Source organism: Psammomys obesus, unplaced genomic scaffold (assembly GCF_907164565.1).
Source record: "Psammomys obesus unplaced genomic scaffold, mPsaObe1.curated_primary_1811, whole genome shotgun sequence".
NCBI lineage: Eukaryota > Metazoa > Chordata > Mammalia > Rodentia > Muridae > Psammomys > Psammomys obesus.
The window spans coordinates 23,612,097-23,637,840 of record NW_026596134.1 but is presented as its reverse complement, the minus strand read 5'-3'; the positions used below and the strand labels follow the sequence as shown (position 1 = coordinate 23,637,840).

The 25,744-nt window shown below is 50.4% G+C and overlaps 1 protein-coding gene across 2 annotated transcripts in view; it reads left to right on the top strand.

Annotated features, from left to right (window-relative positions):
* Positions 1 to 25,744, top strand: part of Esrrb (estrogen related receptor beta) — a 161,379-nt gene that overhangs the window by 127,236 nt on the left and 8,399 nt on the right. Inside the window, exons 3-5 of one of the 2 annotated variants that reach the window (XM_055593119.1) lie at positions 4,408 to 4,524; positions 20,441 to 20,551; positions 20,960 to 21,121. In XM_055593119.1, coding sequence (XP_055449094.1) covers positions 4,408 to 4,524; positions 20,441 to 20,551; positions 20,960 to 21,121 — 390 coding nt within the window. Of the gene's footprint in view, positions 1 to 4,407; positions 4,525 to 20,440; positions 20,585 to 20,935; positions 21,122 to 25,744 lie in introns of both variants that reach the window. The other variant, XM_055593120.1, reaches the window with a different exon arrangement.

Here is a 25,744-nt window from a genome sequence, read left to right as displayed (position 1 = left end):
GGGATGATGGGCGTATACCACTGTGTTCAGTCTGACGTCTGCAGTGTTGCTGAACCGCTCCACGGGGGTTCATACGCTAGACAAGTATTCTACCAACCAAGGTATACCCCCAGTCCCTCCACATGCTCCATTCCTCAAACCCTCTCACCATTGTGTCACTCTTTAACAAGCTTTGGGGAAGGCACGGAGGCCTGTGTTTCAGGGTACAGTGACGGACTAGAGGTCTGTCTTGGCGTGTGCTCAGGAGGGTTGGTGCAAAGGGAAGTAGGTGGCAGAGGCTACTGCATTACCACACAGACAGGACTTGCTCTGTTGGGATGTGGCCTCAGGGGAAGAGGGAAAATAGTAAGGGCCTAGGGAGCAAATTGTGTAAGAACCCATCCGCTTCCTCAGTTTTGGACCCAAGTGGCAGGCTGGAGAATCACCCTCTTTGACATGACAAGGAACCAATTGTGAGAATGGGTTCTGTTTGAGAAAGCTTTGAAGTCCAAAGGCCCTCCAGGTGGAAACTGCAGCAGCGAGCAGGCCCAGGAACGGACCATTTGACCCAGAATAGGGTACCTCCATTTATGTGATAGGGAGCCCACGCAGGAGTGAGATGGTCTGCTGTGGATGAGGAGGGAAGTTTAGAGGGTTGAGGACGCTGGACCACACACAGTGAAAGGGAAGGTCTTTGTCCACAGGACCGAGGTAGATGGGAACGCAGCCCTTCACAGCAGTTGCTCACCACAGCCTCTGAGGTCAGCTGGGGCCTTGGAACTGATTGAGTGTCACAGCTCCGGTGCCTGAGCGTGGATGGGACTTCTGGCTTGCTTACAGCCGCAGGAACAGCTGGTGGGGTTTCCCCTAGATTTCCCTTCTCAGAGCGGCCTTGGATCAAAGAGACTACCCATACCCCTCCGCCTCAGGGTCACACTGAATTCCAGCTCAGCTCCGGGTGTGCCTTCCCACCCCTCAGGCACAAACAGGAGCTGAGGTCCAGCTGTCCACAGATTACAGCGCTCTCCAGCGTCCCTGGGTGGATAGCCTTCATTCTGTGTGGCACCGACAAGGTTGGTGCTAGCATCCTCTGCGTCTACTTCCACAGATCTGCCTGCATGTAAGATTTAGTTTGCCATGCCTGCCCGCCTGGATGCCAGGGTCTGTGCTCCACTTAGTCATAGTATGCTGAGTTCAAACGGCCTTGAGATGGAAATCACACCTGTTTTATAAATGAGGAAACTGAGGCTCCTACAAGTTAGGTGACTCAGCTTGCCTGAAGTGGAGTCTGCCTGTTTCTACAGTGGACAGACTCCCAGCGTGGGACCTGAGTTTGTGCTAGCTGTTGGCTAATGTCCCTGTCCTATGAGGGTCTGTTTATTAGTAACTTGGTCATACCTGAGTTGATGGTAAGCGTGTGAGCACGCTTGATGTCCTGGCCCGGTGCTGAGGTCTCCTAGGCTCCCCTTGAGACCACGAGAACAATGATGAATTAATCTCATCACTTTATCAGGGAGGCACTTAGAGAAATTACAAGACGAGGCCACCAGCCTGGCTCTGCTGGCAGCCAGCCGCCAGGCCCATAAAACAAATTGAAAGGAACGAAATAAATAAGTAGAATTAGAAATACACACCGGTGCTTGCGTGTCTCCGCGTATGCACACACACGCACACCCTGAAAGGTCGAGAGCATTGTCCCATGCCCCTCACCACTTCCCCCCACCCCCTCAGTGAGCAGCAACCCACCCTCACTCAAGGGCTGGCTGGCTGCAGAGCACAGATGTCTGTACCATACACCTCCAGTGAGCAGGGTTCAGTGTCCAAGCTGCTTCTGTTAGGGTTGTGCTTTCACCCCCTCATTTGTGAAAATGTAAACAACAACGAACCCCAAACTCACTGTATAACCTGTCCCATCCTAGGCTTTGTGATCGTCCTGCCCCAGCCTCCTGAGCTTCGGGATTACACTATACCTGGCTCTCGCCTGTAAGATGGGGCGAGACTGGTTACATTAAAGACTTTAATATACACTGAGCGGGGGCTGCAGCTGCACCGCTGCTGGGTTATTTAGTGGTTAGCGTGCCGTGGGGGCCTACTGTGCGTCAGGTATTGGAAGAGGAAGTAGGTCACGAACACAGTGGGGCGGCATGGGGTCTGGATTGGAGGCCGCAGGCCTGGGGCGGAGAAGATGCCCGTTTCAGGAACTGGTGGTTATGCACAGTGCTGAGGAGCGGGAGGGTCTCCTCTCAGGCTCTGTGGGTGGGGGTGTAAGGATGATAGGGTGGGGAAGGGGACAGGCTACAGAGCCTCTCAGACAGCCCACATGAACCAATGGATGCATTAACTGAGCCCGTGTTTTCCTCTCATTTATCATCTTTAATAGTACCATGCTTACCCAGGTAAACCTCTCTAATCCAAGACCGAGGAGGCTGAGGTAGGAGGATCCCTGAGTTTGAGGCCAGCCAGGGCTACGGAGTGAGATCCTGCCTCAAAATTAGAAACAAACTAAAACAAAACAACCCCCCCCCAACATGTTTAGGTGACTATTGGAATTCTGCCACACCTCAGTTGACTTCCCATGAAGTTACATAAGCGAGTTACCTAAGAAATAGCCAAGGATGGGCTGGGTGAGAAGGCTCTGTGGGTAAAGACCCTTGTAACCCTCATGGCCTGAGTTTTAGCCACAGGTCCACTGTTGGAAGGAGGGAACCAACTCCCAAAAGCTGTGAGTGGGTAGATGCAGAGCAGGGAGGGGCAGGTCCCCAGCTTCTCCCTGGCCCTCTGGATGGGACGAGGACCTGGTACCTTCTGTTTGTTGCTTTTCTTCTAGTACCAGGTTTGCTGTGGGCCCCCAGCCCACTTTTAAGGCAGTTTGGACATGCAGCCTTTGTTGCCCTTAAATCATTGGGCACCCTACTTAAGCTCCCAGGTGCTGAGACTAAGTCTGTTTCTTTACTGCTCTTTTTTTTTTTTTTTTTTTTTTTTTTTTTTTTTTTTTTTTGAGACAGGCTATGTTCCTGTGGTCCAGGCTGCCCTCTATTTCCTGTCCTGTAGCTAAAGATGACCCAATCCTTCTGCCTCTACCTCCAAGTGCTAGCATAGCACACAGGTGGTGCTGGGTGTGGCATTAAGCAAGCACTTTATCAGCTGAGCTACATCCCCAGCCCCGTTTTGTTTTTAAGGCAGGGTCTCCTGTAAGGCGGGGCTGGCCTTGACCTTGACTTATAGACAAGAATGACCGTGACCCCCTGCTCTTCCTGCCTCCACCTCCCAGGGACTGAAATTGCAGAGCCAATAGGATGGCTCAGTGGGTAAGGTGGTTTGCTGGCAAGCCTGATGACCCAAGTACAATCCCCAGGAATCTCATGGTGGATGGAGAAAACTGACTCCCGAACGTTGTCCTCTGACCTCCATATACACGAACTGGCACTCCTGTTTCCCTCACCTGCACTAATTATAATTAACACACACAAACAAGCAAATAAATAAATAAATGTCATAACTTTTAAAAATGACAGGAATGCACACTATCATGCCTAACCTGGGCTAAAATTAAAAAAAAATTTTTTTTTTTTTGAAACAAGGTCTCACAGTATGGCCGTCGCTGGCCTTAAACTCAGAGATCCGCCTTCTTCTGCAGGGATTTAAGGTGCACCGCCATGGCCAGCTTAGGCTACTTTGTTGCTGTTGTTATTGGTTTTGGTTTTTCTGAGACAAGGTTTCTCTCTGTAGCCCTAGCTGTCCTGGAACTCACTTTGTAGACCAGGCTGGCCTTAAACTCAGAGATCCTCCTGCCTCTGCCTCCCAGAGTGCTGGGATTACAGGTGTGCGTCACCATGCTCAGTTTAGGATACAATTTTTTTAAGTGACATTTCAGGTACGATTTTGTTTAAACCCTTTGCTTAGGAGCTAGTGACTATTTTGCAGATGAGGAAACTAAGGCATGGTGACAGGAGCTCGGTGGCCTGGCCCCAGAGGGAGGCAAGCGTTCAGGCCCTGCCACGGTTTTCCTGGGCTCTTCCTAGTGACAGCTGCAGGTTGGACAAACTGGCATGGTCTGTGTTAATCAGCTCAGCACAGTGGCTGTTTTCCTCGTGTAACGTGCTCTATTGATGTAATTTGATGTCCTGCCCTGTTCCCTGAAATCCTGTGGCTGTTTCAAATTCAAAACCATGAGTGACGATTCTCAGAAGAACAAGTTTTTTTTCCCCCAGGTGGCTGCTTGGCCTACCAAGCTCAGAGGATGGAATGGACACGGTGGTGTTTGAAACATTCTGGACAGCCACTTAAGCCCCTGTTTCTGGAAGCACGTCACTATGCAACCCTGTTTGGAGCGAGTCAGCTCTGGCCAATTAATCCCCAGATAGCCAACCTGACGGGTCAGGGTCCTGGATGAACGGCAGGCGCCTGGCAACCCTCTCTGTTTTTCAGGGAACATCGAGTACAGCTGCCCGGCCACCAACGAGTGTGAGATCACCAAACGGAGGCGCAAGTCCTGTCAGGCCTGCCGCTTCATGAAATGCCTCAAAGTGGGGATGCTGAAGGAAGGTAAGAGGCCCACAGCCAACTGCCAGAGTTGGGGCTCCGCTTGGTTTGTCTTGGTGGGGAGTGTCAAACCTTTGTAAGGATACCTAAAGGCTGAGGACCTCCCCAAGGACAGTGTGTGTGTGTGTGTGTGTGTGTGTGTGTGTGTGTGTGTGTGTGTGTACACATGCTGCTACAGGCTGTCTTGCATCATGGCTGCCATGCCATAGCCTGTTGGGCATCCCTTTGTGGAAAGATGTGGGCTAGCAATGTGGAAGTCCAGAGGTCCCAAGGACCTTTTGGGGACTCTGACCCTGTTTAGGGCCCCAGCTGTCACTCTGGGAAGTCCTCCTTTGGACTAGCCTATCACCTCCCTCTTGAGGGCACTTAGAATCAGTCCCTCGTACTCCTTCAGGTTTGCAGGGGCCGGTGGCACACTCCTTGCTGGTGAAGAGTGGCCATTGGGACATGTCTCTTGCTTGCTTGGCGAGTGTTTCCCCATTCATGTCTCTGTTCTTCCAACTTTGCTTCCAGTTCTGTCCTTCCTGTTGTTCCCCCTCCCCCCCAGAGTCACACCATTTGGTGACATAGTCAGGAGTCACAAGCGCCAACTGAGCTTTATTTAGTTCCAGCCAAGGTGCATTCTTTTTTTTTTTTTTAATTTATTTGTTGCCCATTTATATCTTTGGCTCTATGAAAGGCTTTTATCCTTCATAGGTTTTTAAAATTAAGATGTTTTATTACGGAAATCAGCTTTAAAAGTTTGCTTTCATGTTGTATGTATGTGTGAGTGGCTGCTAGGTGCAGACCTGCTGCCCGTGGAGTTCAGAAGAGGGCACCCGATGCCTAAGTAGCTGTAAGTTGCTGTGTGGGTGCTGGAACCTGACTCTGGTCCTAGATTGAGTTAACTAAAGCACAGTGAAATTAGCATCTTGCACTTCAATCCGCACTTCAAAAGTGGCTCCTAAGAAATGTGAGGTGATTTGGGACTCATTGCATGGAAGGCTGCTGTAGGGCCCTTCCTTCCTCACCACCTCTGTGGAATGGTGTGTGTGTGTGTGTGTGTGTGTGTGTGTGTGTGTGTGTGTATGTGTGTGTATGTGTGTGTATGTGTGTGTATGTGTAGACACACATGCTCGAGCTACATGAACACACATCACTGCGAGTACACATGTGTGTCCCCCTCAGAGAGAGCCGGTGTAAATTCTTACCGATCAGCTTCTGAGCCTTGATCCTTCCCACCATGGAAGGAAACAGGAAGAGTTTATGTGGAGGAGGACAGGCAAAGAGGAAGGAGTCCACTGGGATGCAGTGTTCCCTGGGAAGGGCAAGGTGGGGTTGCTGCTCTAACCTAGCTCACCTTCAGCAGCGGGGACTTCCCCCACTCCTCCTCTGTGCTCTGAGAATCAAGTGCCCACCTCTGAGCTGTTTTGACTGCGAGACAGCATGGATGGACACTCCAGTTTTAGGGGAAAATTTGGGTTCTTCCATTCCTCACCTGGACTCAGTTCAGCATCTGTACCTAGGAAGAAACCACTCTCGGGCAAGATGCCAGTTGCCTCTTGGGTCTGCCATGCACTGGGCTTTAAAATGCTGCCCTAGTTAGGGTTACTATTGCTGTCATGAAACACCATGCCCAAAAGCAAGTTGGGGACAAAAGGGTTTATTCCCACCTATACTTCCTCCTGGTAGTTCATCACTGAAGGAAGTCAGGACAGGGCAAGTACCTCAAACAGGGCAGGAACCTGCAGGCAAGAGCTGATGAAGAGCATGAAGGGATGCTGCTTACTGACTTGCTCCTCCTGCTTTTCTTCTACAACCTGGGACCCACCAGCCCAGGGATGGCATCAGCCACAATGGGCTGGACCCTTCCCCATCAATCACCAGTTAAGAAAATGTCCTACTGGCTTGCCTGCAGCCTGATTTTATGGAGGCATTTCCTTAATTGAGATTCCCTCCTTTTAGCTTGTGTCGGGTTGACGTAAAACTAGCTAGCACAAATGCCTTCTTCATTTGTCATTTCTTAACCCCTTGGTGATGTGTCAGCTGCTTTTTAGGGGAGGCTGCTGTGGAGGAAACCGCCCCTTTCTAGGTTGAAATGGCCTGTGTTGGGCCTGCTGCATGTCAGATCATGGTTCGCTCAGTGGTACAGTTCTGTTCTTGGTTGTGTGTAGGTGTGACCGAGACAGAGGTTGTACTAGGTCCTTGCCTCTTACACCAGGCTCCAAACCTCCTGGTGTTCTCAGATGAGGAGGCCCACCGAGGCAGGCCTGCTTGGCCTCCTTACACCTACGGGTTCCTTGATGCTGGGAACCTGAGGATTTCTAGGCTTTGAAGAGACTCCTTCCTCCTAAGCCCCAGATGGAACTGTCTGTCACCTTGTCCTGGAAGCTGAGTGAGACACCGGCTCAGGCAGGTACTCCGCTGGTGGAGTTTGCCTCTCTGCCTGCTTTTCCACACCTGAGGGAATCACAGCAGAAGGGGGCCTCCTCTCTTTCAGGTGAGAAATGGGGCCTTCAGGGGCTGGAGTGAGATGGCTGTCCCACCTTCAGCCATCCTCCAGCTTGAGAAGATCAGGGCCCAGATCCATGCTTTCTGCCCCCCAACTCGCCCCCACCCCGTGACAGAGGCCAGGAATGGGGGAGTCGCCACTCAGTCAGGACAGAGTGCTCAGGATTCTCTTGAGTTGCTCAGTGTGGCGAAGAAGAGGATACTTTCTAGTGGTCCCCAGAAAGGGAGGGTCTCACCAATGACAGGAGAGGCATGAGCAAGCACACTGAAGGGATGCGGTGGAGAGATCCTTGGGCTGTCTCCTGAAAGAGAAGCCCATGGACGATGCAGGTCTCCAGTGGTGGGAAATAGGGTGCTGCAAGGATTTAGTGTCCAAGTGGGGTGACCTCCAGGGTGATCCCCAGAGTTGCCTCCCCTTCAGCAGTGGCTTCTCTATGGCAGCCAGATGCCCCCTGGGCTGACACACTGAGCCTGATTCAGCCATTAGGGAGCTTTGCCTGAAGGAGGATGAGACAGTCACCAGGGAACATCCCACCACAGCTCCAGTGCTGGCAGGCCTGTATCTGGAAGAGAAACTTGACAGGAAGTCCCCCTCCCACCCCCGAGTGAGGGTAAAGCTGAGCTCTTGGCTTAGCGTGGGTCCCCATAGAGCTCCGTGGTACCTGGCATCAGAAGCTCCACCGGGACCAGCCCCCGGGAGGAGCAGGCCTCCTGCAGGAGTCTGGGTCCCTGCCAGATAGAGTGTTTGGCACTTGTCCCGGCTCCTGCTTTTGTTTGGGTGTGTCCCCTCCTTGTTCTGTGTGCAGTTTGCTCCCTAGGGCCAGCCTGGGCTCCCGCCCCACCCCCTCTGTCTTACTCAGCTTCTGTAAACAAACTTCACACTTCTTTGTGCTGATTCCTGTGTTAGGGTCTCAGTCAGCTGGGCAGCAGGGGTCCCTGAGTCTTTAAAGGGAAGTGGGGAGTATGGACACAGCTTTTTTCCTCCCTACCCATTCCATTTTCCCTCGTCCCTGGCAGCTCAAGACGTCTCCTGTAACTTTCTTAGTAAAATAGTCCATGTTGCTGCTCCACGATTTAGGGGCTCCAGCCATGACCAGGGATGAAGTCAGATGTGTGGTGGTGTTCTGTCGCAGGATCAAAGCCTAGCAGATAGATGCCTCAGGTGGTCGGAGACGGATCCTCTTTCCCACATGGCTTCCTTTGGCTTGGCCATCTATCCTGGGATGAGTGGAGCAGTCAGTGAATGAATGAAGACAGTGTCCCCGAGTCTGTCTTTTTGCAGCTCCATTGAATGACAATTCATATTTTCAGGGGAAAGTCATCCTTTTTTTTTTTTTTTTTTTTTTTCTCTGCATGTGAAATTGACTATAGAAATCTGACACGGGTTCAGAGCCGGTGATTGGCGTTTTCTTTGTGGGTTTCAGACTTAACCTCCGTTTCGTGTATTGATGCCTGCTATTCGGCAGGTGAAGGTGAGGATCCGGTGGGTACCCTGACGTTGCCTTGCTGTGTCAGCCCCCTGGCACCATTCAACTAGTGCTACACCCATTTAGGTTCACTTTTTTTTTTTTTTCTTTCCTACAGCTTCCTACTGTAGAGTTGAGTGTGACAGACTGGGTCCATTTATCTCCCTCCTGGATTAGTTGGTGCGACCCTTAGGGGATGGCATTTTTTTCGGCTGTACCTCTCCGAGGATGGTTGCCTGGCATCTCAGGTGTGGACTGATTTAGTCTCCAGACCAGACGAACCTTTAAAAATACATTTGCTGCATCTTTCGGATGCCCCCACCCCCAAGTCTTCAGTTCAACTTTGCGACTTGGATAATTCTCCCTTGTCCCTGCCCACTTCACCTTCTCCTGTGACTTGCCCTCCCTCCAGGCACTCCTGCCTGCCTCTTCCCAAGTGTTTTCTGAAAGATTTGATTTCAGTGAGAGCTGGGCTGCTGGCCATGCAATATGCTTTCGCCCTCTTCTTTGTGCATGTTGGAAAAGCGGAAAGCTCCTCCAGGGATTCTGGGTAATTGGGTTAGTGGCCAGCTCATGTCAGGAAATTAAAAGGGGGCCCTGATCAGGTTCCTGCTGCATGGGATCTAATGGGTTTTTTTTGTATTTATAGAATGCTCTGCCTCTAGCCCATGCCAGAAATACCACTTTTCTTGTGAATGAAGGAAGAGAAAGTCTTTCACTTTTCCAAAATATATTAATGTTTTGAAACAAACTAACTCTCCGACATGTCGGAGGACAGCACTGAATAACTCTGTAGCCTAACACATCTCCCCCACCCCCCAAATCTGATAGTTCACAAGGTCCTCCCAAACACTCCCGAACACTCCGGTGCAATGACCTCTGGCTGGACAAGTGTTGGTTGAATACAGACAGCTGCTTCTGGCTGTGTTGAATTCTCATTACCGTTCTCTCTGGGCATTTGACAACCAGAGCATTGGATCGCAGGTTCAGCCCATCGGGTCAGACCCCCGCTTGACCATTTAGCAGCTCCCTGGGAAAGCTGCTTACACTTCCCTAAGCTTCACCTCCCTCTTCTGGAGAATGAGAATTGTAGGAGGGGCCATTGCCATCTTGTTTTCCCCGTCTCCAGAGATGTCTTGGGCTTCTACCATGATGCCTGATGTTGATTATTGATTAGAGATAGTCTTCATGTAACAGCATTGATTTTTGTTATTGTTGTTGTTCACTAACTGCATTGATGGGGCACATTGTGGTGCTTTTGCTTTACGTATATATGATAGGAAGATTCAGGCAAATTGATGAACGTATCTGTCATGTCACCAGCTTATTTCCCCTGTCTGTGCTAAGGACGTTAAAGTTCTGTATTAGCAGACATCTGGAGGGCATCACTTTGTTTAGTGTGGGCCCAGGCGGTGCAGTGGGTCACAACAGCCTTAGCCTTCCCCACTCACAGGACTCTTTTGTTAATATCTTCCCTTTCCTAAAACTCCTAAAGGTGAATTTTTTTTTTTCCCTTCTGTGCTTTGGAAAGCAGTTTGGGGGTCTCCTATAATCTGTCTGTCCACACTTAGCTAATGATGTTGCTTCATATTGCCTTGAAAATAAAAACAGCAAAATAGAAAGTTTCAATAATTAACTGTAGTGCTGGGATCAAACCCAGGACCACATGTGTATGAGCCAACTGCTCTACCTGTCTGAGCCAAAGCCCAGCCCTCTCCACTTTGAGACATGGTCTCACTAAGTTCCTTGGGTAGCCCTTAATCTCTGCTTCTGCCTCCCAGGTAGTAGGAATGCCACCAGGCTGGGCCAAGTGGAAATTTTTTACTCAACTACCATGGAGTAGGTCTTCCACCTCGGTCCCTCATATTGATTTCTTTCTTTGCCTCTTTCCTTCCTTCCTTCCTTCCTTCCTTCCTTCCTTCCTTCCTTCCTTCCTTCCTTCCTTCCTTCCTTTGTTTTGAGACAGAATTTCTCAGTGTAGCCTCAGCTGTACTGGAACTCACTCTGTAGACCAGGCTGGCCTTGAACCCACAGGCAGATCCTCCCGCCTCTGCCAGGATCAAAGGCATTCGCTACCATCACGGGATTCTTGTGTCCATTCCTTCGTTCTCTTTATTTGGAAAGAAGTGGTGCAAAGGTCTCTGGCTGTATGGGACGGGGTGGCAGCTCTGTTATAATCCTCAGCCTGTGACCTACACCCATGACACCGGTTCTCACAGGTAGCCAGGACACAGGGTTTTTTCATTGACAGGCTTTTGGCAGAGCCAGATCGCTGGGCACTCCACTCAGTAAAGGAGCCTGGGAATTATTGTCTTTAGCTTAAATGTCGTGTGGTCCACTGAAACCCTGTTGGTATGGAAGAAGGGAGTTTGGAGTGTACATATCTTCAAGAATATTTTCTTACATTTATTTTGTGTATCTATCTGTGTTTGTCTGTGTGTGTGTGCAGAAGCCATAGCAGGTATATGGAGGTCATAGGTGAACTTTTGGGAGTCAGCTCTTTCCTTCTAATACGCGGGTCTCTTAAGTTCCCTGTATCATTCCCTTTTCCATTTCTTTTTCTCCAGTCTTTGAGGAAACCATTTTCCTGGCTTTTGTGTTATTTTCTCTTTGCTTGTTTCTATGGGTTCATCCTTGAGGTTTTTGTTTATTGAGATGGGCTTTCCTTCTATAGCTCAGGGTAACCTTGAACTCTCAGCAGTCTTTCTGCCTCAGGTTTGTTTTTTTTTTTTTTTTTTTTCTTTTTAGTTACATTTTGTTAACTCTGTGTCCCAGCTGTATCCTGCTCCCTCATTCCCTCCCCAACCCCACACTCCCTCCCTGGTCTCCTCCCTGCCCCTTTCCAAGTCCACTGATAGGGGAGGACCTCCTCCCCTTTCATTTGACCCTGTTTTATCAGGTATCTTTAGGGCTGGCTGCAAAGTCCTCCTCTGTAGCCTAACAGTACTGCTCCTCCCCTGGCGGGGGGGGGGGATCAAACAGCCTGCCCTTGAGATCCTGTGAGAAATAGTCCGTGTTCCCCTTACTTTGGAAAACTACTTGGTTACTGAGCTACCACGGGCCACATCCGAGCAGAAGTTCTAGGTTATATCCATAGATGGTCCTTGGTTGACTGCCTCAGGTTTTTAAAGGCTGGAATTACAGGAATGAGCCATCATACCCAGCTTCAAGTTTTACTGTAGTGTTTTGTTTTTTAGTTTTTAATGAAATTATTTGTGATTTGAGGAGAGGAGTTCTTTTTTGTTTTTTGGGTTTTTTTTTTTCCGAGACAGGGTCTCACTATGCAGCTCTGGCTTGCCTTTAAACCTAGCATTTGGGAGATAGAGATGGGCAGCCAGGACTACATATTAAGTTTCTGGACAGTCTGAAACCCTGTCTCAAAAAAACCAACCAAACAAACAAACAATTAAACCCAAATCAAAACAATCAAAAATCTAAAAAGAAAAGAGAAAGTCCAGCACTACAATCCCAGGGATCTGTTCGGAGAGCTGTGTCCGCTGTGGGGACTGCTTTCTACTCTTCCAAAACTTATCTGTAGACCAGGCTGGCCTCATGCCGCCTCTGCGGGGACTAAAGCTGTGTGTGCCACCACCAACTGGCTGATTTTGGTTTTTGAGACAGGCTCTTGCTATGTACTTACGGCTGACCTCAAACTTGTGGCCTCTCTGCTGCTTTAGCCCCGAGTGCTGTGGTTTTTAAGTGAAGACCACCACATCTGTGTCACTTTTCTTTGTTTTCTTGAGGCAGGTCCAGCGTGTCCCTTGCTGTCCTCCACAGTCAGGCTTGGTCATCTTTCTTAGGGACCATGAGAGTGACCTCAGTAGATCCCTGATCGCCTGTCCCTAGCCCTTCTCAGCCTTGCTGCAGCCAGAGGACTCTTTGTATTGTTTGTGTGTTGGTTGGTTTGAGACAGGCCTTCACTATAACCCTGGCTGGCCTGAAGTAGACCAGGCTGGCTTGGAACTCAAAGATCCATCAGCCTCCTAGTGTTGCAATTATTGGTATGTGCCACCTCACCCAGTACATCGGAGGCATAATGAGAGTCCGTCATTTTGTTTCCATACTCCTGACGTTCTCCGTTACATTTAAAATAATGCCAAAACATCTGACCACGTGGTTCAGATCTTCTCTGAGACCCAACCATCATCTTCCCTACCATGTCCTGTCTGTGTTCCTGTCCACTCAGCTTGCTCTTAGTCTCCAAGCACTGCTGACTTCTCACCTTAGGAATCCCACACAATACCCTCTTTTGGAGTGTGTTCCTGAAGGCAGGCGTCTTGTCCTTTTCAGCCTCCATGTGGGTGTCAACCTCCTCATCACTTGCTATCACAACCCCCTGTAGAACTTCTCCTGCTCAAGAAATGACCTTGTTTATTTATTTATGCACTTGGCTTATTTTGTTTACTCTGCCATCTCCGACCCCCCCCCCCCCCGCCCCATTCTTAATTCAGGGAAGCAGGGTGGCAAATTGCCTTTCCATTGGACTGTCAGCTCCAGGGTGGTAGTGTACATGATTGAAAGGCCCCAGTGGAGTATCAGAGACCAGCAGGCTGTGGTGCCATGATTGATTAGCAGTGTCTGTCACAGGCAAGGAAATGGAAAGTAGTGGCATAGGTGACAGGACCTGCCATACTTGATCTGGCCCATCTGCACTTGGGTGATTTCTCCCCCTCCCCCCAGGGCCACAGGGGGCTGGGACAGGATAGAGTCAGGTGGAGCCTAGGCTCCTTGTAAGAAGCTGGTCCTAACTCAGGGCCCGTTCCTTGTCTAGCAGGAGCCTGCTGTCTCTCCCCAGCAAACATGAAGTGGGGCCTGGCCCTGGCTGGGCTGACTTTTCCCTGTTGGGTGCAGTTTTAGACACTGGCCAGTTGGAACACAGGGATGTCCCTCCTGGTGTGATGTCATGGGCCTAAAGGGTCTAGAGTAGAGAGAAGAGTGACAGTAGACATGGCTCTAGTAGCCAGAATACTGGGGTTCCCCTTTAGCCATTCAGCTGCCTGGAGTCCACAGAACACTTGGCAGAAGCCTGGGAACATAACTAGAGGTGTGTTTGTTTACCCACCAGGAGACCATCCCCTCTATCCCTCTCTCCCTCTCTCCCTCCCTCCCTCCCTCCCTCCCTCCCTCCCTCCTTCCCTCATCACCAGGTGTACTGGTTTTTGTCATATCTGGGAAGAGGTAATCTTAATTGAGAAAATGGTCTGTAGGCAAGACTATGAGGGTGTTGTCTTGATTAATTATTTATGTAGAAGCACCCAGCCCACTGTGAGTGGTGTCATCCCTGGGCGGTGGTCCTGGGTTGTATAAGAAAGCAAGCTGAGCAGTCCATGCAAGGCAGTAAGCAGCATTCCTCCATGGTTTGTGCTTCAAATCCTGCTTTCAGGCTCCTGCCTTGGGCTCAGTCCTTGGCTTCCCCCAATGATAGACTGTAACCTGTAAGCCAGATCAACCCTTTCCACTCCAAGCTGCTTTTAGTCAGTGGTGCTTATCACAGCAAACTGGGACACCGGGGTAAGGTTCAACCCCTAATCCTTCCAGGGAAGACTACCCAGAGCAAATAAGTACATCATAAAGATCTAGCGTACGACCCCCGGAAAACTTAGAGTTGTTTTGTTTGTTTTGAGACAGGGTTTCTCTGTGTAGCCATTGGAAGTCCTGGACTCTTTGTAGACCAGGGTGGCCTTGAACTCACAGAGGCCTGCCTGCCTCTGCTTCCCTGAGTGCTAGGATCACATGCATGCGCCACGCCCGGCTCACGGGGGGGGGGGGGGGGAGTTTGAGCAGATGCTAGTTTTAGACAGTACATGACCCCAGAGCCCCTAGGCTCAGAGTCTCCAGGAACCTAGTTCCCTTGCAGTCCATTCACCCCATGCAGCACTGAGATGGCACCACACTTCATCACCCACACAGTCCAGGTGCAGATTTCCCTTGTGGCCTTCCTGGCCATGCGACTCCACCCGGGTCTCCTGTGTCTGTCTCAGGCTGGCCTTGAACTTCCAAGAACGACCTTGCGTTCCTGATCATTTTGCCTCAACCTTCAGAGTACTGGAATTACAGGCGGATCCCACCGCACAGGTCTCTGCCATCAGAGCCACATCCCCAAGTCCACCTGACCTTTCTCTAGCCCTCTGTGACAGCCCTGAACACTCTCCCATCTCCGATGTGAGATGAACATGAACAGCTTGGTAAGCGAGAGCCCCGTTCAGTTCAGGACCTGCTCACTTCATAAACAAAAAGAAACTGACGATGGTGGAGTCAGTGCTGGCGGTGGGTTTTAGAGAAGAATTGTCGATCCTACCTTAGCAAGGTCAACAGGGATTCTTCTTGGCTTTAGCCTGGGACAGAAATACTGGCTTCCAGCCCTGGGTAAACCTCCCTGAGGGCAGAGATGCGTGATAGTTGGAGGGCAGCACCAGGCACAGGCTTGGGGCCAGGTGCAGGACCATGCTTTAGCTGGCTATTTTTAGTGTAAATGAAAGAAACTTAAACTGGCCGCTGCCCCAGTACAATCAGCTATTTTTGCTTCTGAAAGACTGGGATCCCATCCAGCCTTGGGGGAGGGGTTGCAAATGAGTAGCAAGGCAGGAAGGAGGTGGGAAGTATTGCTCTTCCATTAAGAAAGAATGAGAAGCCCAGTGGCATCATGACGTCCATTTAATCAGTGCCTGATCTGGAGCTCTGAGTTGCCTGCAGTGGAGAGCAGAAGCCAACGGGTGGGGCACAGTTTTGAGACCCTCCCCCTTCTCTGCATGAACCTTCTATGACATTTCCTGGGCTCTTAAGCTGGGCCCCTGCAGATGCTGGGCTACCAGCCTGGTGTGATAAGGCTGCTTGAAAGGTGGCCACTGGTCCCTGTTGCTGTCGTGCCTGGCTGTTTGTGAAGTTTTTATTTTTGAGACAGGGTCTCAAACTGTAGCCAAGGCCAGCCTGGAGCTTAGTGTAAAGCCTAAAGTAACTTGGATCTCAGGTTGATCTCCTCCTGCCTCAGCCTTTTTTACATGCTGTGATTGATATACAACCCTTCCCCTCCCACATACACACACTTTCTACAAATGGGATCCAGGACACACTAACTCTTCATTCTGGAGTCTTCCTCCCCAGTCTCCAGCCTGCTTTCTGTGTCTGACCTTGACCTTGACTCCAGAAGCCTCCAAGGTAGAACTGGACAACTGGGGTGGAAACCCAGGAGTCGGATTTGTGGTGCTTCTGGGTAGTTTTTTGAATGACCAACACATCACCCTTCTATATCTCCCCCTTCTATACCGCCACCAGAATTTTCCAGAAGTTTTTAAACTTTGCATTTTGAGATCATTGAGTTAAAGTTGTTAGAAACTACAGAGTGATTCCATGTACCTTTCACTAGGTTTCCCCGGCCCAGTGTCTTGAAAATAGAACACTACAATTAAGATGCTGGCGTTGGTAACAGCAGAGACCTCATTAAGGATGAGGGATTTTTAGTAGTGGCATTAGTTAGCATTTACTTGACAATTATTGTTCGCCATCAAAGGTTTTTCAGATGCTCATGTGAATTGACCTGAGGATTAAATGAGGTGGTCTTAGCCTTGTGAAATAGGCACTGTGACCCCATCTTAGAGTCCAAGAAGTGAAGACGCTTACCTAATACCACTCGGGAAGCCAGGTTTGCCCAGATCTGCCCTTGGCCACTACTCGTGCCCTCTGTTTATGCTAGAAATTTATCACACTTGTCCAGGGCTCTAGATCTGACCAAAACTCCAGGAGCTTGTTCGCCCATGGCTATACACTGCTATGACTATAAATTGCATTGATTTATTTTTAACCAGTCTTTTTTTTTTAATATATTCATGAGATACTGCCTAATCAATAAACTTCTCTGTGCATCTGAAGGGGTTAAACAGTATCCAACAGAAGTTAAAACAAGGGCCATGTGTTAAGTATTTGGAGATCAATGATTTCCATACTAGCGTTATTAAAACTTTTTATCTTTGGAAAGTCTCACTGAAGTGATAGGATTGAATAATCTTAGATGGCAACTGTAAGTTAATTAGTATTTTAATTGCACTTGCTGACTGCTTTTTGGGTATTTTGCTAATATAAGTACACAAACAATAAGGCATTCTTACTTCAAGACTCCATTTTCTCTCTCCCCAGCTGATGTTTTGAAATCACATCCTAATTTAGAACTGTCCATTGGGTCAGTGGCGATGACTCTTCACTGCCACACTCTCTGCTATCCAGTCGTTTAAGCATCAGCAAATGAAGATGCTTTCTATCCTGTCCCTTGTAGCCTAGACTAGCCTCAGACTTGGCTGTATCGCTGAACACGACCTTGAAGTGTGGCTCTTCCTGCCTTTGCTCTCCAAGTGCTGGTATTACAGGCAGGCACCAGCACACCTGATTTATGGGGTTGCTTTCTATAACTGGTGGTACTCAACTGCAGAGTTGAGGTTGTCAAGCACTGGGCAAGAAGACCAAGGTCATTGGGTTTGGAGTTGGCGCCGACTGTGCTCCACAGAGCGAGAGAAGCACAGGCCGTGTCCCTGCACTCCAAATGACCATTAGCAAACCCTGACCAGTGTGGTGCTGGGCTGTAGGGAGTCTAGACCCCACCGCCCTGAAGAGCAGGAAGGCATGATGGGATCAAGCCTGTGGTGGTGACCCTGGAAGCAGCAGAGGGAGCCTGCTGCACCCGGTCTGCTGGGACTGCTGTGCAGCACCCCCACCTCAAGGTCAGTTGTCGGGAAAGGGACTCTGGCAGAGTGGGTTTGACCATTGCCCCACCGGAGAATGACACTGAAGTATTATGTGTCAGGAGCTAGATCAACCTGAACATGACTACTGGGTGTCCTAGGTCACGGTTCTTAGGCTTCCTAGGTTTGAATTTGGGCAAGAGTTTAAAAACCGTGGGAACAGACCCATTTTGTACAAGTCCTTCGTGTGCAGTCCTTGATGAGCCCCAACCAGAGAAGATGACGTGACAGTTGACACATCCGTCCTTTGGAGGCCCTGGCTGTCTGGCTATGAAGATCTGGAGGAGGAGTGCAGAGGAGAGTTTGAGTATTTGAGAAGTGTCCTTAGAAGGCGTAGGAACTCTAACTGGGCAAACTAGCTTGACCCTCAGCCTGTTCTTATTTGTTAAATGAGGGTAATCATAGCCACTCCACATATGTGTAGAATGTGGATGGTGCCCTCTTTATTAGGTCCTTCTTGACCAGCCACGACGAAGGCCTTTAATCAAGTCAGAGAACATTCCAGAAGGAACATCAGCGGAGCTCGCAGCTGCCCATTTTTTTGCTGTTTCAAAGCTCTCTCTAGCTGACAGCCACCTTAGGGTTAGGTGGGCTAGTGGAAGAGGGGAATCACTCAGAGTGGCTTCTGGGGGAAAGAAGTGGGCAGGCCTTTTTTGGACTCAAGAACGAGAGAGCATATCAGCCTCTGGCATGTGGAAGGTGTCCGTGGGCTCTCACTGTCCTCTGTGAATGCAGTAGGGTTTGACTCTCGACTGTGTTGGCATTTCAAGGCATAGGCTGGTCGTAGTTCAAGTGGGAGAACAGTAAACAGGAGTCTCCTATCTAGTTGTTTGTCTGCCTCTATGAGAGGGGAGTTCAGGAGGCACAAAGGTCAGTGTTGGGGAATTGAGCTGTTTCCTGCGTCCCCTTACATCTAGGATGTGGCGGAGGTGGAAGCTAGAGCAGGTCCATCAAAGGGCCCCGGGTCAGTGCTCACAGGCACTGCACATTGTAGGCTCATCTTAATAAGGTGCTTATTCTGGGGGTACAGCTTGGTTAGTGGAGTTTTTACCTAGCATGCACAAAGCCCTGGATTCGAACCCCAGCATTGCATAAAATGTATGGTGCCACATGCCTGCCATCCCAGCACCGGGGAGATAGAGGCAGGAGAATCAGAAGTTCAGGGTTTGGAGGCAGTTTGGAGGCCAGCTGGGGGTACATGAGAGTGTGTAAGAGGGAGGGGAACAGGCGTATTTGCTCCTTCTGTCTAGGGCCTGAGAAATTTGCTCTTCTAACAGGCCCCAGGTGCTACTTTGAGGGGACCACTCCTCACCTCTGTCAGCACTAGCCATCCTGTGTGTGCTGATCTAACATCCTGTGACCACCCCCCCCCCCGTTCTGTCCCAGAGCTTTGGCCAGCAGATGGCTCAAGCCTGGGCAGGTGGGGCTTGCAAAAGTTTCATTGCAACGTTCTGCTGATAACTGGTGGATAAGCCACCAAGGCCATACCACCAGGCTGTCAGTGACTGCAGAACACCAGCAGCTTGAGCGACACAGCTAGTAACAGGATCCAGAACAGTCCTTTCCTCTCTCCCTCACACACAGCTTCTTGCATATACGTCCTTTGCTCCCAGAGAAATGAGTACACGAGGTCAGTTACAACCATTTGACCTTCTAAACAGAGGTGGGGAGTTGTTAGCAGCTTCTCAGGAGGTCCAAGGACCAGGCTTAGAACCCAGCAGATCCCAGAGTGCCTAGGGATGAGGTATGAGTCGGGGGCTGCCTACACACTCTGTATCCTTCTTCCTTCCCATCCAATGGGCCATTGTCAGGGACTCATCATCTCGGCTCTAAGGGTAGTGGGAGTGCAGCACAGGACCTGAAGAAGATGGCCCTCCATATGACAGTTACCATTAAGTACTTGTCAGAGGCTCCAGCTTATGTTCAAAAGGCTGACGACGAGCTGAAAACGTAACTTCTTTGTAGAGCACTTTTCTAAGCACAAAAGGAGCCCTGGGTTCAATCCCCTGCATTGTGCAAACTGGGTGTGGTGGCACAAGCCTGCCATCTTTGCTTTGGGAGGCCGAAGCAGGAAGATCACTTCCTGGTCAGTTTTGTTGGCCAGCCTGGGCTAGGTGTGGCTGAGAAGTAACTAGCTCTGTAAGAAACAGTTCCCTAAGGGGCCTGTTGAGTTTGGCTCAGGCTCACCTTAGCTCCAGCACCTTCTTTTTCCCCTTAGGGAGAGGATGTGTGTGGGTTTGCAGCCTTTTAATTGGAAACTGGGTGTGGGTGTGTGGGTGTCTCCACCACTCCTCAGGCCCAAAGGCCGCTCATTGTCCCACCTATGAAACCATTTCACTTTCAATTGCTCCCATCTCTCGGCAACTTCCTCTTTTCCCTTTGGACTGTTGGTACATAACTAGTTGTATACATTATCAAAGAAGTAGCCCGAGGCGTGAATGAGATGTAAATCATCCTGTCAAGTGACCAGTTCAGCTTTCTCTTCCCCAGAGTGGTCTGAGTCGAGTGGTCAGGCTAGGACTGCTGAGGACAGCTCACATCTCTGTTTTCACATCTGCAAGTCCTCCTGGAAAAGAGAAGGGCAGGCCTTGAGGTGGGATGCTCTTGCCTTCAGGGGAAAAGGACGGCAGAAGAACTTAGCCGCAGAGGCAGCTACGAGGCAGTAACCTTGTTTCTCTGAGCACTCCCTCCTCATCTGTCTTTTACAGTCTCATGTAGCCCAGGCTGGTTGTAAATTCCCTGTGTCTGTTGAAGAGGACCGTGGATTCCTGATCCTTGTGTCTTCTCCCAAGGGCTGGGATTACAGGCATGTGCTGCCAGCAGCCATACCCATCGTTTGTTTTATTTTAAAAATGCAGTGCTAGGGCTCAGACCCAGGGCTTTGCACGTGCCAGGCAACCCTGTACCAACTGACCTACATCTCTAGCCCCCCCCAGGATGCAGAACTGAGGTAGGGACACCTGCTTGGCAGAGGGTTTTGTTGTTCCCTCAAGTGAGAGCTTGGAGGATAGATGTCTCAAGGTGATTGACTCTAGGACAAAGCTGTACCTGGAGAGGCAGGACCAGGCTGGCCCACGGGATGGGCTGCTACTTGAAATGGCCCCATCTTTTGCTGTGAGGTTGGCCACCTGGGCATGGCCCTGAAGCCCTTAGGCAGGGCTGCAGTTCTAAGGTCAGGGCCTGTCCCCCTGGAGATTTGGCTGTTGATGCCAGTGTCTTTCTTGTCTGACACAGGTGTGCGCCTTGACCGAGTTCGTGGAGGCCGTCAGAAGTACAAGCGGCGGCTGGATTCGGAGAACAGCCCCTACCTGAGCTTACAGATTTCCCCACCTGCTAAGAAGCCATGTGCGTACCAGGCAGGCCCCACTGCCCCTCTCAGCCTAGAATACCTGGCATCTTCCTGGGGCGATTCTGTCTTCCTCCACTGGGTGGTGGGCCGTGTGAATCTAAAGATGGCCAGTAGTGCCCCGCGTTGCTTGGCTTCACCGGAAGGACTGTCTGTATGGGATGGCACAAAACCGGCCTCCATGTGAAATGAGGGTCCCAGCACCCAGACCTTGTTCCCATAGCAACCCTCCTAGAGCTCCTGTTCAGGGTTCTCTGAGCAGCTTCCCATTGCAGGATACATCCCTGTTGCTAGCAACTTTGTGATGAGGACAGACCCCAGCCACATTTGACCTTCCCACGGGCTCTGTCTCTACCCTTTCCTCTTCCCCAGGCATTCAGTAGTTGCTCCCTGTTTGGTCTTCACAGTGACTAGGATCGTCTCCTATCTACTGGTGGCGGAGCCGGAGAAGCTGTATGCCACGCCTCCTGCCGATATCCCTGAGGGAGACATCAAGGCCCTGACCACTCTCTGTGACTTGGCAGATCGGGAGCTTGTGGTCATCATTGGCTGGGCCAAGCACATCCCAGGTGAGTCATGGTGGGTTGGGAGCAAGAGTGGGTAAGGGGCTCTAGGCTCACCCTGGCCTTTGATGCCTGCTCCCGGACCCAATGAGGCCTAGAAGATCTCTGCCAGCCTGCTTTTGTAGAGGCCCCTTTCTCTTTTGTGGGATCAAGGAGAGTAACATTTGGAAGGTTCAATAATACTCTTGAACTGCCAGGGCCTCATCAGACCCACTTGTCATCACAGTAGGAGCTGTAATAGGGCCCACAGTTGGTAATATTCAAAGAGCAACTCCCTTGAACCCACAAGAAAAAACAGTAGGCTTTTCCTGTAGAGTTCACTGGAATGACAATGGAAAACAGCTCGTTTGTAACATTAGCTGTGGGCAGAGTTAGCAGCAGGGCCTTGGGGAGTTAGGTCAGATGCAGGTTCTAGGCCCAGAAGCCACGTGACCCGAGTGTCTGTCCCTTGACCTATAACATGGGAGTGTGAGGCCGTGACCTTTTCGGTCTAACAAACAAGGCTGAAATGAGATTGTGAGTTCCAGTGGTGGAATCTGGCGTGTGCCGACGTTGCTTGCGTGCTCGCCATGGCTACCTGCTGGATTTCTGCCTAGCCTCACCGTTGAGATTCCACGGCTTCGGTGGCAGGAAGTGTTTCAGGCCCTAGGGCCTCTCATTCTCTGGACCCAGGCCCCGCTGTGAACCAATCTGTGAGTGTACATGGGCGAACAGTGGGAGCCTGTGTAATTCTATGTAATGCACACAGGGGACCTTGACCCTGTGCTTTATTTAGCACTTGGCTTCTTTGTGTTGGAGACATGCGGTGAACACCTCCCCTGTGGACTCTCTCTAGCTCTGTGGCACATGGGTTCTTCTTTCTCTCTATGGATTGCTATTTTATTTTTTTATTCCACGGTGGCCCCAAACATGAGCATAGCTCGTATGGTAACATACAGCAGAAGCCTCCTAGCCTATGGATGCCAGCCTTTAGTTGATTGAGGTGAATCAAGTGCTACCAGAGGGCGCCAACTTGTGGACAGACAGGGGCTGGAGATGCTCTTGCTGACACTAACCTTGGGGAAGCCTGGAGGTTTCTGAAGTGGACTCCTGGCACTCTGACCCCTGGGTGGGTTCACCAGGAGCCTGGCCAGTACGTCCTCTGTAAGAAGCTCAGGCTCCTGGGATTATACACTCGGTAGCTTTTGAAATCCGCCCCTTGCTGACTCAGGACAGATGTGTCGTCAGGCTGATGCTTAAGACACCTCAGCCTGGATTGCTCCACTAACCCCAAGCCAAATTGGGCACAGCCACCCGAGCCCAGCCCAGCCCTCGAGGCTACTATTCCCGGTCAGATGTGTGCAGTACCAGAGGGATGACTCAGGAGTGGCGCCTGGCGGTCCCCCAGATCGGTACAACTTCCTTCTGTTGCGATTACCCCGTTAACACCTGGGGGTAAGGACTGTCCAGGAGATTTGAGCCTCCCTCCTCATGTTTTTCACATCTGTGCCAAATAAGAGGGACAGGCAAGCCAGGGTGGTTGCTTTGGAGCTAGACAAACAGGGCTCCTGTCCCAGCCCTGCCCTTAGTGACCTTCTGTGAGCTTTTTCTGAGCTTCAGTGTTCCCATCTGTAAAATGGGAATCACAGTAGCCTCCACTAGGCAGCCCCCGGGAGGAGGTTGCACATTCAAAAACTGCCGTACCTACCATGGTTGTCAGAGTTATTACCAACAGTGATAGAAGCCTCCTGGGCACTGGCATTTCATCTCCGAAGCAGGATTCCTGTGGGTTAGAAACTGCTGAGTGAGGTGGCTCACGCCTTTGATCTCAGCACTCTGCAAGCTGGGCGGTGGGTCTGCCATAAGTTTCAGGTCAATCTGCACAGGCCAGCCAGGGCTGCCCAGCAAAAGGCGCCCTGCCTCAAGAAACCCAAACCAGAAATAAGAGGAAGTAAGCAAGCCAAGGCTCACTTGTTTGTCCTATACACTCACTTGCCTACTTTGCATAAATCTGCATGTTGAATCACTTGTACTTGACCTTCTAGAGTTTAAGGTAAAGTAAGGGTCTTCTGCCACCGTTTTGTAAACCTCACACTAAGGACAAGGACAGACCAAGTTGTTTTTGTTGTTGTTGTTTTTAATCTTTCTGTCTATGGGTAGGTATTTTCCTGCATGTAAACCTGTCACTGTGTGCCTACAGTGCCCAGGGAAGCCAGAAGAGGGTGTCAGATCCCCTAGAACTGGAGTTACAAATGACAGTGACCCTCCACCTGGGTACTGGGAATCTACCCTGAGCCCTCTCTAGGAGCTGCAAGTGACCTTGCTAATAACCTCCTTTCTAGCCCCCTGTCCGGTAGTTTTAAAGTGTTGACTCAATCCTACTTCCAATCATATGGGAGACAGGCTCCCCGAAAAGAGAAAGCGCTTGAAGGCTGGTTAAGGGGGTAACAGGTTAGAGCCTGCCCCAAAACCATGCCGTCCATTCTGGTCAGGAACACTCAGAAGGCAGGATTTCAGACTGCCCGGGACTAGAGTTCTGTACTTCTCTTTAGACACAGGATTGTGACTCAAGCTTCGGTGTCTTCAGCCTGTAGTCCACCAGCCGGCACATGGAATGTAGTTCATCCTTGCCGAGTAAGCGCTGGACAGTGGCTCCCTCCCCGAGATGTGGCTTAGACAGTTGTGGGGGTGCCCACTCATTAACCAGAGATGATCTGAGACCGCCCCACCCCATGAAGCCTGAAACCTGATAGGTTCCCGTGTCTGAAAACCAATATGTATTGTGTCTTCATAATATCACTGCCTTAGAGTTTATTTGCTCTTCTATGTCCTGTGCTTCTCCTCTGCACTTGGGGTCATTAGTGAGTAAAATGAGGTCCACCTGAGCATATCTGTGCACTGTGTTATCCAGATACTCACAACGGAGGTGGCTTCGTGTGACAGACAGCACAGGAGGGCAACCTATACAGCATGGATACACCAGAAAACGGCCTGGTTGCCACATGGAGCAGAGAGGTTCAGAGGGGTACAGATCACTGTCCACAGAACGTTGCAAAGGTTAAAATGTAAAATAAGTTTCCTTTTGAAATTTTCTACCTTTTTATTTTCATACCCACTTGTCAGAATCTCAGGAAGCAAAATCTAGGACCAGGAGGGGACGACGGCTTATCATTTTGTATTTTACTTTTGGAGACAAGGTTGCTACTAGGTAGCCTCCTGCTGGCTTCTAAATGTGGTGAGCCTTCTGCCTCTTCGGTACTGGGAGTACAGGCTGATAATAAAAACAGTTTGCTCAGTTATGGTTTGGGTCACTTTGAGGTTACACTACTGTAAATACAGGTTTTTTCCTTGGGTTGAATTTTCCAAGTACTGAATCTTCCTGGAGGGCAAGCCCAGTCATGAGGGCAGCGAGCGCTTAGTCCCTTCGATCCAGAGATTAGAGCGGGTGCCTGCAGTAGCCTTTGCTAGGGCTGTCGGCAGCGCAGTCTCCCTGCATCCCGGCCAGTTGTCTGCCCTCCCCTTGGAGGGCAGCTTGGACTCCACCTTGGCTCTCCACCAGGAGAGCCTTCATCGGGAGTCACCTCTCCCGCCCAGCCCGGGCTGCCGTGTGCACGCGATCCCCAGAGGCCTCTTCAGGGAGGCTCTTTGGACAGCCTGCTCCCGGGGAACGCTGTCTGGCTGGATGAAGGATGAGCTGCCGAGTGACAGCAGCTGTGTCTGAAGTGGCCCCGGATCCTATAATTACATCTCCCTTTATTACCTCTCTAATGGCCCTCCAGGTCGGCAGAGACCGTCATAAATTAGCAGATTATGAACTCCACTTGCCACAAATTATGTGCTTTTTTTCTTTCTTTTTTTTAAATTCCAGAAGCACGTGGGGGGGGATGGGGCCTGCTGTTATGAGATCCACTGGTACAGATAACACAGTTTTCCTGGGGCCATAGAGCGTATGGATGGAGGGAGACCTAAGAGCCAGGGGTCCTGGGCTGCAGGGAGGGCTGGTCGGCCTTGCTGGTCCGTAGCCCTGGCCACGGAATCTTGGTGGCCCAGATTCCAGGTTAACTGATGGAGCCTCAGCCCAATTAGAAATACAAATGGAGGCTGTCTTCCCAAAGGTGCTTTGTTATTAGATGGCAGAGAATCTACTTCTCTTGCAAACACTAGGTGTTAAGAAAACTAAATATGAAAACCTCCCAAGGCCGAGCCTTCTCTTCTAGGAAATCTGTGTGTGTGTGTGTGTGTGTGTGTGTGTGTGTGTGTGTGTGTGTGTGCAGCCAGCTACGGTGTATTCCCATCACCCCCATGGGCTCACATTTTAACACTGTATCACCCTACTTTATGGTGTAATGGTATCAAATACTTGCACTTCCTGCCTGCTAAGCAGACCAGGGAGTGTTGTGTGTGCACACTTTTAACCTCTGCACCTCCAACATGGTGCCATCCCATTTTACAGAGGAGTGTAGATACAGAGGGTCAGAGAAGGCGGCCTTGCCTAGGGGTCACCTCTCTCAGCCAGCGGAGTGATTGTTCTAACCCGCTGCCTCTGGGGTCTGTGCCTCCACGTGTCTTTGCACATCCACTCAAATAGTTCTCCCTCACATGCTGTGTGTGTGTGTGTGTGTGTGTGTGTGTGTGTGTGTGTGTGTGTGT